Source organism: Dipodomys ordii, unplaced genomic scaffold (assembly GCF_000151885.1).
Source record: "Dipodomys ordii isolate 6190 unplaced genomic scaffold, Dord_2.0 Scaffold54, whole genome shotgun sequence".
NCBI lineage: Eukaryota > Metazoa > Chordata > Mammalia > Rodentia > Heteromyidae > Dipodomys > Dipodomys ordii.
Window position 1 is genome coordinate 4,474,728 of NW_012267270.1, and position 15,884 is coordinate 4,490,611.

At 50.4% G+C, this 15,884-nt stretch overlaps 1 protein-coding gene across 1 annotated transcript in view; it reads left to right on the plus strand.

Moving 5' to 3' along the window:
- The window catches only part of Cfl1 (cofilin 1 (non-muscle)), a 3,464-nt gene extending 649 nt beyond the window's left edge, over window positions 1–2,815 (plus strand). The window contains exons 2-4 of the mRNA XM_013021150.1: window positions 1,395–1,702; window positions 1,882–1,958; window positions 2,153–2,815. Coding sequence (XP_012876604.1) covers window positions 1,395–1,702; window positions 1,882–1,958; window positions 2,153–2,265 — 498 coding nt within the window. The 3' untranslated portion in view covers window positions 2,266–2,815. The remainder of the gene's footprint in view (window positions 1–1,394; window positions 1,703–1,881; window positions 1,959–2,152) is intronic.
- The last annotated feature ends 13,069 nt before the right edge of the window (window positions 2,816–15,884 follow it).

The following is a 15,884-nucleotide window of genomic DNA, read 5'->3' on the forward strand; positions in this document are numbered from 1 at the left end:
CGCGAGCCCCACCCAAGGGCTGTTCCTTTCTTCGCGTCACCCTCCCTCGGCGGGCGGCTCCGTCTCCGGAGCAGGTGGCAGGGATGCCGGGGTCCGGGAAGGGCGGGGGGGTCCTGGGGGGCACCGGTGTCGGGAGACCCAGAAGTTGGCGAGGCGCGCGACCCGCCGAGGCCGCCCTCCTCGCGAGCCCACTGCGCCCGCTACGCCCGCGCTCGCACCCCGGGCTGGGCTGGCGCCGCGCGTGCGTGCACGCTCCGGCCCGGCCTCGGGGGGCCGGGGTTCGAGACCCGCGGGGCCTCCAGCTCTCCCGGATGGAGCCTGAGGGCGGAGCCGAGTTTAGGGAAGTGACCCGGGCGGGCACCGCCCGGAAACCACCCGCCTCCGACGTTTAGCCCGAAGGCTTCGAAAACTGAAGCTTCGGCCACTTGCCCGGGCTACAGCCCCAATCGGACACGCGAGTTCGTGTATTCTCAAAGGCGGCTCCGGCGTGAGAGGCGCCAGCTGCGGTGGCCTCCGGGGTACAGATTTCTCTGCCGTGGAGGGGCAGGCCTAGCCCATCTCTCTCCACCCACTCCGGAAGCGACGGTCACGTGGCCAGCTTCCTCTGCAGTTCCCCGAGGGGGGGGCAGACTTCACCGGGAACAATCGTTCCCTCTCCCGGCTGGGGCGGCCCTCGGCACCAGGCAGAGTAAAGATCTGAGGAGGTTTGGGGAATCCTGGACACTAGCAGGGTTCTGTCAGCGACCTCTAGGGTCCTGTACCCCTTGCAGAGGAGGCTGGGGGCGGGGGGGACTGCCCAGCGGGTTCGAATTTGAGGGCCGTGATTCTCCTTTGGAAAGATCCTAGCTGGGGAGAGGGGCGTTTGTGTCATAACCATATTGAGCGGCTCTAGTGAACTTAACGGTGGAGCACCCTTTAGTGCCTGCTTCAGCATCATGGCCAGATCCCAGTTTGTCCTTTCGAAGAGGAGAGTGAAGCCTGTCTGGGTCGTCTGGTTTCTGTGAAATTCTGCTACCTAAAGGCTGTGATTGAGTACTCTTAAGAGCTCAGCCAGTAGGTTCTAATTTTGATTTCATAGCTCATGGAAGGATTTTGTTTACCATAGCTCTCCAGTTTCTAGCCTGTGAAATCAGTAAGGATGCTGAGCTAGACGGCTGAGACCATTTCCGCACCCTCGGTGCAGAGGAGTTATGCGTGTCTTATCTGGTTCTCTTGGGCAGTGGTTTAGATGGGGAAAAAAAATCTTACCTTGGCAGGAGGATTAGCCGACTCCTTGTGAATATGAGCTGACAGCTGTACCTTTTGTTACCCAGATTGAGATCTAATACTGGAAAGCAGGGGCTTCAGGAGACAGTTCTTTCATGAGGTGTGTGTGTGTGTGACTTGTCCCTCAGGCCTCCGGTGTGGCTGTCTCTGATGGTGTCATCAAGGTGTTTAATGACATGAAGGTGCGCAAGTCTTCAACGCCAGAGGAAGTGAAGAAGCGCAAGAAGGCAGTGCTGTTCTGCCTGAGTGAGGACAAGAAAAACATTATTCTGGAAGAGGGCAAGGAGATCCTGGTAGGTGATGTGGGCCAGACTGTGGATGACCCCTATGCCACCTTTGTCAAGATGCTGCCAGACAAAGACTGCCGATATGCCCTCTATGATGCAACCTACGAGACCAAGGAGAGCAAGAAGGAGGACCTGGTGTTCATCTTCTGGTGAGCTCCTCATTCAGAAGCACTCCTGGAGGTGCCATTTTGAGGGGAAGGGGTGGGGACAAAATGTTCCCTCAGAGGGGAGCATTAGTAAATGATGGAGGCCAGCCCCCGGGCTTGTTGAAGAGTAGTCTGTTGCTGAGGACCATTGCTACAAAAGTTCCTGGTTTGTCTGTCTACAGGGCCCCTGAGTGTGCACCACTTAAGAGCAAAATGATCTATGCCAGCTCCAAGGATGCCATCAAGAAGAAGCTGACAGGTATGTAACGGTGGTACCTTTGTGTGCATGAGCCCTGGCTGCAGGGTAGAGTACATGACAATGATGGGGTTCCTCCAGTCTTCCCTGCCTTGCTGGGCCAGACCTTCCTTCTATGACCTTCCATCTGCTCTGATGGCTGCTTCCCAGACTCGGGAGCTGCTTTCTGCTCACAGATGCTCCCCTCTCTCCTACAGGGATCAAGCATGAATTACAAGCAAATTGCTATGAGGAGGTCAAGGACCGATGCACCCTGGCGGAGAAGCTGGGAGGCAGTGCTGTCATTTCCCTGGAGGGCAAGCCTTTGTGAGCCCCCTCCAGCCCCCTGCCTGGAGTATCTGGCAGCCCCAGACCTGCCCTTGGGGGTTGCAGGCTGCTCCCTTCCTGCCAGACGGGAGGGGCTGGGGGGGAACCCAGCAGGGGGAGGGTAATTCCTTCACCCCAGTTGCCAAACAGCCCCCTCACCCCATGGACCTTCCTCTTCTTCCTTCTCCTCCATCCCTGATGGTTCTGGCTCTTCCAAACCGCTTTTGATCTTCTCATTCCTTTTTTGGTTGAGGATTCCCATCCTCTTCCCTCTCCCCTGCACCCAGTTTGGAGGGAGGCTTGTATTTTTTTTTTAACAACATCCCTACTCCCCACCTGTTCCTCCCTCATCCCATGCTGCCAACTTCTAACCGCAATAGTGACTCTGTGCTTGTCTGTTTAGTTCTGTGTGTAAATGGAATGTTGTGGAGATGACCCCCATCCCCCGCGCCGGCTGGTTCCCCCCCACCCCCCCTTTCTTCTGGTCTTGGCCATTCATGGAGGCAGGATCAGTGAGGACTGTCAATTAAAAAAAAAAGATACAACAATAAAAAGCCTCATCAACAGGATGCTTCTTCATGGCTGGGGTCTGCAGGATTTCTAACAGGTTTGCTGGATAAAAGGAGCTGTTGGCTGTCCTGTACCCTACCCTCAGCCAGCCTGCAGGGACAGACAGAAGACTTTGTGTGTCGCTGTAATTACTTCCATACTGGCTGTTGAGTGGGGTGTCTGAGCTCAGGGAGTGTCTGCTGTTACTGCTGGGGGAGGGCTAGACCATTGGCTTCTGCATTCATGGAAGCTCAAGAGAGGGGGTGAGCAGTGAAGTCCACTGGGTACTTGGCTCAGTCCTACCCAGGTGTGTGGGCTATTGAGCTACTTTCTACCTTTTAAGGTTTTGTTGGGTCCCTGGATGGCTGACTCAAGATTACAAGGCCAGCCTCATGGGCTGCTATGAGTCAGGCCAGGTTGAGCCTTTGGCCTTCGGTACATGTGGCTGGAGTCCACTCTGGGTGGGGCTGGCCAGGTGGAGTGGAGGACTTCAGACCCAGTTTGTGAGACTTATTTCCAATTAACCACCAGAGAACAGGAAATGGCATGGTGGCTCAAGTGGTAGAGTGCCTTGAGCTGAAGAGCTGAGGGACAGGGCCCAGGCCCAGAGTTCAAGCCCCACAAACAACAACAACAAAAAATACGGGGCAAAGTGGTAATGAGCAGAGGAGAAGGCAGGTAACTGTATCTGGACCCTCAGCACTATGCATACCTGCAGGAAGGAGGAGGGGGTTACACTAGAGGATCAGCAAGGAGGGAGCGTTCTGGCCTAGCTGCCAACTTGAGGTTCTTATTCTAAGAGGACACATAGCAGGACTTGGAAATCTGAGTTCTGGGGAGGAGACTAAAGAGAAATAGAGGCAGGGTGAGCAGTTTCACTCAGCTGCTAGACAGTGGGGGGTGGTCACTGCTTGGCAGGTGGAGCATCTGAAGAGGCACTAGCTGCACCTCCCAGTTCCTGGTCTCTGAGGGTGCTCTGGGGCTGCCATTTGCCTTGGCTGCCTAAGTGTAGCAGCCTGTCTGACAGTTTCCATCCTCAGACCACTCACTCTGCCTTCTGGTTTCTGCATTAAGAAGGTGAGGACTGGGGAGGGGGCTTGGAGGGGCTGGTACCGGGTGTGAGGTCCCCTGCCCCACTCCCCAGCATCCAATATGGAAACACTGTAGATCAAAACCTGATTCTCAGTACAGGCCAGGGAAGCCTTGAGAGGAAGTGGCCTCTGACCTGGGCCTTGAGGGTAGAATAGGACTCACAGACCGGCAATAAGCACTTGCCAGAGGGCAGGCTGAGGGCTTGGACTTTGTCTTGTATAGGTTCTGGAGGGGTTGGTCCTTTTAACAGGAAGATTAGCACACACTAACAGGAAGATTAAGAAGTACCCTTGCAGCCGCTCAGGCAACGACCACACCTAGACTACTTCCACCCCTCACCCATCTCCCACTCGTGCTTAAAGCTAGATCATCAACTCCACTAGACCAGACCAGCCTAAAGTGGGAAGCAAGGGTGCCACCAGCCTCTCCATTACCCATCATCCCTGAGGGCAGACAGCTCTGCTCTCTCCCAGGTCTCGCTCATTTCAGGAGCCCCTGGCGTAGAACGCAGCACTCAACCTCAGCTGTTGGGAGAGCTGCACATTTGAGGAAGCTAGGAGGTGGAAGGCAGGAGTCTGGGAGCAGCTCAAGCCTTGCCCTTTGCCCTCAGCCCTTTGGGACCCTCTCCCTTCCCCAAGCCTCTGTAGGAGCTTCTGCAGCTCCCACCTAGAGCCAACAGCAAATGGCCCCTCATGAGCACACACAGCATTACAGGGACAGGAGTGAGGAGTCCTCACAGCTTTAGCTGTTGGACTTCCTCGTTCCCAGCAGGGGTCAGCACAGTAGAGATAAGGATGTATCCATCCCCCATGCCTATTGGGGAACAAACCCTCATCAGAGCCATACATCAGCGTCCCCCCCCCCCCGTGTTAAGGCTATAACCAGATGTCATGCCCTGTTCCTCCAAGGACTGGAACGGCTGGGGAGGAATGGGGTCCAGGGCCCCTTGACCCTACATATACTGGGAGTACATAACAGTCCGTCTTCAGGCAGGCATCTCAGATGTGGGTGTGGTATTCCAGAAGAAAGGTCCTCTTGTGTTCAAGTCCACAGCCTAAGGGAGAGGACAGGACCCTTCTTACCCGTCTAGCCACACAGCAGTGCACGGTGTCTGTCAGTGGCTTCCCTCCCATAGCCAGCTTGGGCTTCAACCTTGAAGTGGTCTGGACTCCAGGGAGGGGCCCCAGGGATCACCATGAGCCCTGACCTGCTGTGACCAATAATTCATCTGCAGATGTGAGAAAGTTCCTCAGAATCTACCTGAGGTGATCCTGTTCCTCCCTGGAGCCCTCAGCTGCTCCCACTTGAGTTACACATCATTCTGGGAGATGACCACATGAGCCTGAGTCCACTGGGAGCTCTTTCCCAGCCTCGCACCTTTGCCCCATCTTAGCTCCCTGCCAGGAGATGACACTGGCATTCTCAGTGGGCTGGAATCTTGGCTGTATTCTAAAAACAAGTTGTGAGCCAGGTGCCAGCAGCTCACGCCTGTAATCCTAGCTACTCAAGAGGCTGAGATCTGAGGATCCTGGTTCAAAGCCAGCCCGGGCAGGAGAGTCCGTGAGACTTATCTCCAATAAACCACTAGAAAACCAGAAGTGCCACTGTGGCTCACCCAGTAGTGTGCTCGCCTTGAGCTGAAGATCTGAGGGTCAGCGCCTAAGCCTAGAGTTCAAGCCTCATGACAAACAGGAAAAAAAAAATTGTGATCCCCACACCCCCCCACCTCCAAATTGGGGCTTGAACTCAGGCCTGCTCTCACTTTGTTGTTGTTGTTGTGCGGCCTGAACTCTGGGCCTGGGCACTGTCCTTCAGCCCTTCAGCTCAAGGCTAGCGCTCTACCTAGAACCACAGTGCCACTTCCGGTTTTCTAGTGGTTTATTGGAGATAAGAGAGAGTCTCACGGACTCTCCTGCCCGGGCTGGCTTTGAACCAGGATCCTCAGATCTCAGCCTCTTGAGTAGCTAGGATTACAGGCGTGAGCCACCAGTGCCTGACTAGAAGTTGTGGGGTGGGCTGCAGGTGTTGTAGAAGGACTTCATACTTGGCAATTGTGTGGGGGTTTTGTTGTTGTTTTTTTTTGCTGGTACTGGGGATCTTGGTGCTGTCCCTGAGATTTTTCTTTTGCTCAAGGCTAGCACTTGAGCCACAGTACCACTTTTGGCTTTTTCTGAGTAGTTTATTGGAGATAAAGAGTTTCATGGACTTTTTTTTGTTGTTGTCTTGGGGCTTGAACTCAGCCTGGTTGCTGTCCCTGTGCTCTTCAGCTCAAGGCAAGCACTCTAACCGCTTGAGCTACAGTGCCACTTCCCAGTTTTCTGATGGTGTATTAGAGATAAGAGTCTCACGGGCTCAAGGTTCAAAGCCAGCCAGGGCAAGAAAGTCTGTGAAACTCTTATCTCCAATATACCACAAGAAAACCAGAAATGGCGCTGTAGCTCAAGTGGAAGAGCGCTCACCTTGAGCTGAAGAGCTCAGGGACAGTGTTCAGGCCCAGAGTTCAAGCCCCAGGACCGACAAAAAAAAAAGTCTCATGGATTTTCCTGCCCGGGCTGGCTTCGAACTGCGATCCTCAGATCTCAGCGTCCTGAGTAGCTAGGATTACAGTGTGAGCCACCAGCACCCGGCTAGAACTCAGCGTCCTGCGTGGCTAGGATTACAGGCGTGAGCCACCAGCGCCCAGCTAGAACTCAGCGTCCTGCGTGGCTAGGATGACAGGCGTGAGCCACCAGCGCCCAGCATGGCACTCGTATTTGCAGTGGCTGCTTCAGTTTGGCAAACTCCCTAGGTGATGGAGCTGTCTCCCTCACTCAGCTTCTGCAGCTAGTCTGTCAAAGCCTTAGATCTGGCTTGGGAAGGACTGGAGGAGTCCAAGGGGGGATGGATTTCGAGTCCATTACAACCTAGAGTCGTTACCCACATGCCTGGCCTGCTGGCAACAGCCCAGCCAGGTCTTTCCTCACTATGAGGCTGGAATATTCCTCATTTTCCATATGGGTGTCAGCCCTGTAGCCAGATCAACGCCTCATGCTGCCAAACCACTGAGACCTGGTGGTCTTTCCTCCCTCAATGTTGCTCCACCAAGCCTTTAAAGCACCACATTTTGGTCTTCCCCATTCCCTACACCAGATGAGGCAGGGGAGAGAGATGGTTAGGTTTCAGATGAAAGTAACCACAGCCCAGCCAGGATGCTCACTTCTAAGTGGCAAAGCAAGGTGAAAGACTTCCTCACTGCAGGCTCTGGTCCTCTTCAGCAGGGCTGCTTTCTTAGTGGCTCAGAGTCAATAACAAGTGACACTCATAAGTCACTCTGCCTGGAGCACGTTATAATTGTTATAATTATGAAGTGTTCTCTTACCTCCCATCCTCAGAGGCAGGAAGACTGCTGCTTGGCTTTCTGATGTCAAAGCTGAGACCACCAGAGGCCAAACAATTTGTCTAAGGGCAGTGTCATGTGCACAGTGACATGGGCATATTTGATCCCCTCCCCCCTTCCTTCCTTCCTTCCTTCTCTCCCTTTCCCCACCCCTTTCCCTCCCCTCTCCTCCCCTCCTCTCCTTCTCCTTCTTTATTTCATTCATTTGTGGTGCTAGGTAAGTGTTCTCCCTCTGAGGTACCTAGCTCTCAACTTAGTTTCTTGGTTCCTACCACTGAGCCACCTTCCCAGCCCCTATTATTATTTTTTGCTTATCTATATCTATCTAAACTTTTTCTCATTTTCTTGTTTATTTATTTTTGCTGGTCCTGGACCTTGAACTCAGGGTCTGTGTACTATCCTGAGCCACAGTGCCACTTTCAGTTAATTGAAGATAAGAGTCTCATGGACTTTCCTGCCTGGGCTGGCTTCAAACTGTGATCCTCAGATCTCAGGCTCCTGAGTAGCTTGGATTACAGGCAAGAGCAAACAGCCTCAGGTTTGTTTATTTTTGAGTTCGTCCTGAGTTGAACTCAGGACCTAGAGATGAGTCTGAACTTTTGTGCTTAAGGCTAGCGCTCTATCACTTAAACCACAGTTCCACTTCCAGCTTTAGGTGGTTAATTGGAAATAAGAGTCTCGCAGACTTTCTTGCCTGGGCTGGCTTTGAACCATGATCTTCAGAGCACAGCCTCCTGAGTAGTAGCTAGTAGTAACTAGGATTATAAGCATCATCCCTACACCTGGCTCTGTCCCTATTCTTTTTGTTTTTTCCTCTCTTTTTTTTTTTTTTGAGTCCAGTCATGGGCCTGAACTCTGGGCCTGGGCGCTGTCCCTCAGCTCTTCAGCTCAAGGCTAGCGCTCTACCACTTGAGCCACAGCGCCACTTCCGGCTTTTTTCTTTTTTCTTATGTGGTGCTGAGGAATCAAACCCAGGACCTCTGGCATGCAAGGCAAGCGCTCTACCACTGAGCCACCTTCCCAGCCCTCTTTTTTTTTTTGTCAGTCATGGGCCTTGACCTCTGTGCCTGGGCGCTGTCCCTCAGCTCTTCAGCTCAAGGCTAGCACTCTACCACTTGCGCCACAGCACCACTTCTGGTTTTCTGGTGGTTCACTGGAGATGAGTCTCACAGAGCCAGGCACTGGTGGCTCATACCTATAATTCTAGCTACTCAGGAGGCTCAGATCTGAGGACCACGGTTCAAAGCCAGCCTGGGCAGGAAAGTTCCTGTGAGACTTTTTTTTTTTTTTTTGGGGGGGGGGTCTGGTCATGGAGCCTGTACTCTGGGCCTGGGCACTATCCCTCAGCTCTTCAGCTCAAGGCTAGTGCTCTACCACTTGAGCCACAGCGCCACTTCTGGCTTTTTTCATTTTTTGCTTATGTGGTGCTGAGGAATTGAACCCAGGGCCTCAGGCATGCAAGGCAAGTGCTCTACCACTGAGCTTCCCAGCCCCTGTGAGACTCTTATCTCCAATGAACCACCAGAAAACCAGAAGTAGTGCTGTGGCTCAGGTGGTAGAGTGCTTACCTTGAACTGAGGAGCTCAGGGACAGCGTCCAGGCCCAGAGTTCAAGCCCCACAGCCAACAAAAAACAAAAACAAAACAACAAAAAAGAGTCTCACTAACTTTCCTGTCTTTGAACAGAGATCCTCATATCTCAGCCTCCTGAGTAGCTAGGATTACAGGCGTGATAACTGGCTTCTGTCCCTATTCTTTAGTGAGATTCATCTATGTTGCTGAGTAGCTCAGTCATTTTCATAACTGTACTATTCTCTTCTGGGACCTTATTGTTTATTTACCCATTCTATTGAGGAGAAGTTGTTGGTTGTTTAGAATAAAACTCTCATGAATGTTGAATGTTGTTTCCTGCTTCTTTTGGGAAGGTGTGTGTGTGTGTGTGTGTTTGGAAGAGTTGTTTCTGTTGGGTGGAAGTGCTTCTTGATTATAGGCAGGCTTATTTGTAATTAAACGCTTTTTGCAGATACTGCTAGTTTTTCAAGATGATTGAACTAGTTCACACACCCACCAGCGCTGCATGAATGTTCCAGCTGTGCCACACCCTCACTAGTACTAAGACTTGTTAGTCATTTTTACTTTTGCCACATTGATACATATATGTAGGGTAATAGTTAACTGGAGGTTTAACTTGTGTTTCCAGGTAAGGGATGAGGTAGAGCAGCCTTTTATGTTCTTAACAGCCATCTGGACGTGTGTGTGTGTGTGTGTGTGTATGTTGATATAGGGTTTGCTATATAGCCCAGGCTAGTGTCACTCATGATCTTCCTACCTCAGCTTCCCCAGTGCTAGAATTAAAGCTATACCCCAACTCTTGTTCTTTTTCATTATCATTTTGACGATTATAGGTCCTTTACACTTCCAGAAAAGTTCAGCTTGCTAATTTCTATTGCAAGAAGTTTATTGGGGTTTTGATTGAGATTATATTTAATCTCTAAATTAATCTGGGAAAAACAGATACTGAATCTTCCAACCAAATACCCTTCTAATTACTTGAGTCTTTAATTTTTCTCAGTACTGTGTTAATATTTTCCTGCACACCTTTTGTTAGTTTTTTTTTTTTTGGTAGGTTGTGGGGCTTGAACCAGAGCCTGGGTGCTCTTGCTAAATTCTTTTGCTCAAGGCTAGCATTCTACCACTTTGAGCCACAGCTCTATTTCCATATTTCTGCTGGTTAATTGGAGAGAAGAGTCTCAAGAGATTTTTCTGCCTGGTCTGACTTTGAACTGCAATCCTCACATTTTAACCTTCTGAGTAGCTAGGATTACAGATGTAACCCCCCAGCACCTGGCTCTGGCTAGATCTGCCCCGTGATTTCTATTTTAAATGGTACTTAAAATTTTTTCATGGATTTTCTCTTATCTTCTTTAAATGGTAAAGTTTTGGTTGTTGGGTTTTTTGCATGTTTTTTTTTTTTGTCGGTCGTGGGACTTGAACTCTGGGCCTGGGCACTGTCCCTCAGCTCTTCAGCTCAAGGCGAGCGCTCTACCACTTGAGCTACAGCGCCACTTCCTGTTTTCTGGTGGTTTATTGGAGATAAGAGTCTCACAGGGGCTGGGAAGGTGGCTCAGTGGTAGAGCACTTGCCTTGCATGCCTGAGCCCCTGGGTTCAATTCCTCAGCACCACATAAGCAAAAAATGAAAAAAGCCAGAAGGAGTCTCACGGTCTTCCTGCCCGGGCTGGCTTTGAACTATGATCCTCAGATCTCAGCCTCCTGAGTAGCTAGGATGACAGGCGTGAGCCACCAGCTTCCGTGAGACACTTATCTCCAATAAACCACCAGGAAACCGGAAGTGGTCCTGTGGCTCAAGCGGTAGAGCGCTCGCCTTGAGCTGCAGAGCGCAGGGAGAGCGCCCAGGCCCAGAGTTCAAGTCCCAGGACCAAAAAAAAAAAAAAAAGGAACCAAAAAACCCAAACAAAAAAAAAAAAAATACCCCCCCCCCCCCCCACACACACTTAGCAACACCTCCTAAATCTACATACATTCAGGCATGGCAGACGCTCCTTCCCTCTTCCCTGCCTCGGTTCTTCCGTCCCACACACTTGTCCCAAGTCTCTCAGAATCGATCTCAGATGTCAAGAGGCTGGGGCTTCACCACCAAGCTCCTGTGTGGCCCACTGTTCTAGCGAGGCCCCGCAGCACTCCTCCAGGCCTCGTGGAAGGGCTTCCTGCGCCTTCACCTCGCTGATTCCCAGCTCAGCTCCGGGCCACCGGAACTCCGCTGCCCCCAGGCCCCAGCCTCCGGGCGAGGCCTCGCCCAGCAGTAACCAGTTCCTTGAGATCCAGGACTGAGAAACCTCTCCGAGGTGTGGCCACACCCCACTGCCCAGGACATCCGGGACTTCGATGTTGCCCTACATAACCAGGAGCCCTAAAACAATCATGGGAGGCCAGTGTCGGGGTGCCAGGTCGCCCGCGCAGCCTCCTGCACAGGTTGCAGGTGTTGATCAGGACGTGCTGTGAGTTCAAGTCCCACCTGCTGAACCGGAGCGCGAGCCGAGGCTGTGTTCTGCAGCCACTTCGAGGAGACTGCGTGGAGGAAGACGACTGGGTGACGTGTATGTCCGTCCTCCTGAGCCAGATCCTTACCTGGTTCTTAATCAACAGGAACTGCGCCAGCTTGGCTGCCAGGGCGAGTCCTGGTACTCGGCATTATTGAATTCACCCAACCTTGTTTTCCTCAAGCAAAGCTATGCTCCGTTTTATTTTATTCTGTGGCTTATTCAACATGATCCTATATTTTTGTTGTTGGCACTGGGCTTGAACTCAGGGCCTGGTGCTGTCACTGAGCCTTTTTGCTCAAGGCTAGCACTCTACAACGTTGAGCGACTGCCCCACTTCCAGTTTTTCTGGCGGTTAATTGGAGGTAAGAGCCTCATGGACTTTCCTGCGTGGCATGGCTTTGAACAGCCATCCTCTCAGCCTCCTGAGGATTTTAAGAGTGAGCTGCCAGCTTGTGGCTTAACATGATCCTATTTTGTGTGTAATTTTTATCTATGTTGTGAGATACTGGATTTTCCTTTAAAAGTGTGTGTGTGTGTGTGTGTGTGTGTGTCCTGGGGTTTGAACTCAGGCCCTGGGCACAGTCCCTAAGCTTTTTTGCTCAAGGCTAGCACTCTACCACATGAGCCACAGCTGTACTTCCAGCGTTTTTTGTTTGTTTGTTTTTTGTTTTGGGTTTTTTTTTGGGGGGCGGAGTCTAGTTGTGGGGCCTGAACTCTGGGCCTGGGCACTGTCCCTCAGCTCTTCAGCTCAAGGCTAGCGCTCTACCACTTGAGCCACAGTGCCACTTCTGGCTTTTTTCTTTTTGCTTATGTGGTGCTGAGGAATCGAACCCAGGGCCTCTGGCATGCAAGGCAAGTGCTCTACCACTGAGCCACCTTCCCAGCCCACTTCCAGCGTTTTGTAGTTAACTGGTGATAAGACTCTCATGGACTTCTCTGCCAGGGCTGGCTTCAAACCATAATCCTCAGATCTCAGCCTCCTGATTAGGATTACAGGGATAAGCCACTGGCATCTGGTGCAGTAATCAAAACAAAACAAAACTGTGGGCATGATAGATTATTGATGAGCATGATGAAGACGATCAGGGGTGGGGTAGGTGGAGGTCCTCATGAGTGCAGGCTCCCAGTTATTGGAGGCCCGCCATTTGGGATATATTTGACTCCACAGCTATCATGGATCAGGCATGTCTTCAAGCTCATCTGCATTAAACAGAGTAAAGCCCCGCTTCTTGGATATGCGGCTCTTCTGACATCAAGGGAACGTGAGCTTGTTCTAGGTTAGGGCCTCGGTCTAGCTTAGGGCCTCGGTCTAGCTTAGGGCCTCAGTCACATGTTATTTATTCTGCAGCTTGGTGTGGATGGACACAATTACCTGGCCAATGTGATCCCTGGCCACTGTGCCCTGGACTTTCCAAAGGCCTCCTGCACATCTGGTGGGAGCCTGCCAGCCCCGGTGCAGGACAACATCTGTGAATGCAAATGATGTGGAGAAGATGGAACTCTAATAGAAAGTCACCTTTACCACACTTATTTTTTTTTTTTCTTTTTTGTCGGTTGTGGGGCTTGAACTCTGGGCCTGAGCGCTGTCCCTCAGCTCTTCAGCTCAAGGCTAGCACTCTCTACCACTTGAGCTACAGCGCCACTTCCAGTTTTCTGGTGGTTTATTGGAGATAAGTTTTACGGACTTTCCTGCCTGGGCTGGCTTTGAACCATGATCCTCAGATCTCAGGCTCCTGAGTAGCTAGGATTACAGGTGTAAGCCACTGGCACCAGGCTCAACAACTTAATATTTTTGAGAGGGTACTAGGGAGGGTGGGAAGTGGCTTAGGGGTAGAGTGCTTGCCTTGCATGCATGAGGCCCTCACCACCACATAAGCAGAAAAGGCCGAAAGTGGCGCTGTGGCTCAAGTGGTAGAGCGCTCGCCTTGAGCTGAAGAGCTGAGGGACAGCGCCCAGGCCCAGAGTTCAGGCCCACAAACAGCAAAAAAAAAGAAAAAGAAAAAAGAAAAGAAAGAGAGGGTACTAGAGCTTAAACTCAGGGCCTGGGTGCTATCCCTTAGCCTTTTCTGCTGAATGCTGGTGCTCTACCACCTGAGCCACAGCTCTATTTATGGCATTTTTTGGTGGTTACTTGGAGATAACAGTCTCATGGCATGGCTTTTCCTGTCTGGTTGGCTTTGTACATTGATCCTCAGACCTTAGGCTCCTGAGTAGCTAGGATTACAGACATGGGCCACTGGCACCAAGTTTCTAAGTTCTCATGTTTAAAATATATGTCTATTTTTGAGACAAAGTTATGCTATGTAATTCAGACTGGTTATGAACTCTGTATTTTCCTGCTTCCAACTCCTGAGTGTTGGAATTACAGGTGTGTATCACCACAGACCACTTAAAATATCTATTTTTAAAAAACAGTATATGTTTTTTTTTTCTTTAAAAAAATCTAATCTGACAATGCTTGTTTGTTTTTCCTTTTTTTTGGTGGTACTGGGGTTTTAACTCAGGCACTCTATCACTTGAGCCACACCCCAATGATGCTTTTTAAATTTAAGTGTTTAGAACATTCATAATTATTGTAATTAATGGTATAATAGGCTACAAACTTGCTGTCCTTTTTTCCTTTGCTTGTTCCGTCCTTTTCACAATTGTGTGGTGTGTGTGTGTGCGTGCGCATGCACCAGTACTGGAGCTTGAACTCAGGGCCCTGCACTCACACTTGGCCGGCTTTTTTATCAGTCCTAGCACTCTGCCACTTGAGCCACTCCTCTACTTCCAGCTTTTTGCTTGCAGTTTTGTCTGCCCTGGCTTTGAACCTCAGTCCTCAGATCTCAGCTTTCTGAGTAGCTAAGTCACTCCTGCCCAGCTCAAATATTTTTATTTTCATTGATATATAGTAATGGTACAAATTTACAGGGCACAGCGTGGCATTTACATTCATGTATACAATGTGTGTACTTCATCAGATCAGAGTAACTAGTGCATCTGTCACTTCAGACATATACCCATGTCTTTGTGCTGAGGTGTCCCACTGGTCATATGTATTTGTTACTTTTTTCCCTAGAACTGGCATTTGAACTCAGGGCTTTATATGTGTGTTCTACCACTTGAACCATACCTGTAGTTCTTTTGCTTTAGGGTATTTACTTATTTACTTAGTGCCTATACTTGAACTCAGATCAGAGCTCTCTCCTTTAGCTTTTTTTAATTCAAGGCTGCTACTCTACCCCTTGAGCCACAGAGCCATTTCTGGCTGTTTTGGTATGTGGTACAGAGGAATTGAACCCAGGGCTTCATGCATGCACTCTACCACTAAGCTACATTCCCAGCCTGCTTTTAGTTTTTGCCCAGGGTAGCCTTTGACTATCATTCTGTTATCTGTGCCTTCCAAGTAGCTGGGTTTATAGGCATGTCCTACCATGTCCAGCCTATAATTTTATTCTTTCTTGCCCTCAGTTGTATTAATCAAGTATTTTACCTGATTTCATATATAGGCTCTGTGAATCAAACCCAGGGCTTTATGCATGCAAGACAAAGGTTCTACCATTAAGCCATGTTCCTAGCCCTTTACTATTTTAACATCTTTGTGTGTGTGTGTGTGTGTGTGTGTGTGTGTGTGCCCTCCCTGGGGCTTAAACTCAGGGCCTGGGTGGTGTCCGTGGTCATTTTTTGCTCAGGGCTAGTGCTCTACCACTTGAGTCACAGCTTTACTTCCAGCTTTTTGGTAGTTTATTGGAGATAAGAGTTTCACAGACTCTCTTGCCTGAGCTGACTTCAAACCATAATCCTAACATAGCGAGGATTGGGGCTGGGAAGGTGGCTCAGTGGTAGAGTGCTTGCCTTGCATGCATGAGGCCCTGGGTTTGATTGCTCAGCACCACATAAACAGAAAAAGCCGGAAATGGTTCTGTGGCTCAAATGGTAGAGCACTAGCCTTGAGCTTAAGAGCTGACGGACAGCACTGAGGCCCAGTGTTCAGGCCCCACGACTGGCAAAAAAAAAAAAAAAAATAGCGAGGATTACAGGCATGAATCACTGGTGCCTGGCAATATCTCTATATTTAAAGAAGGAGCCAGTGGCTCATGCCTTTCAGGAGGTTGAGATCTGAGGATCCAGACTCAAAGCCAGTCCTGGTAGGTTTATCTCTAATAAACCACTCAGAAAACCAGAAGTGGCCCTGTGGCTCAAGTGGTAGAGCACTAGCTTTTAGCTGAAAAGCTGAGGGACAGCGCTCAGGCCAAGAGTTCAGTGCCCATGACTGACAAAAAAAAAAAAGATCTTAGAGGAGGAAATCTTTAACATAGAATATGAGTACTAGTAGTGGACTTTTGGAAAGTATGGCTCTTACAAAGTCTAGGGGTACATCTGTCATTTAAAAAATTCAGCACAGCCGGGCGCTGGTGGCTCACGCCTATAATCCTAGCTACTCAGGAGGCTGAGATCTGAGGATCATGGTTCAAAGCCAGCCCGGGCAGGAGAGACCGTGAGACTCCTATCTCCAATAAACCACCAGAAAACCAGAAGTGGCGCTGTAGCTCAAGTGGTAG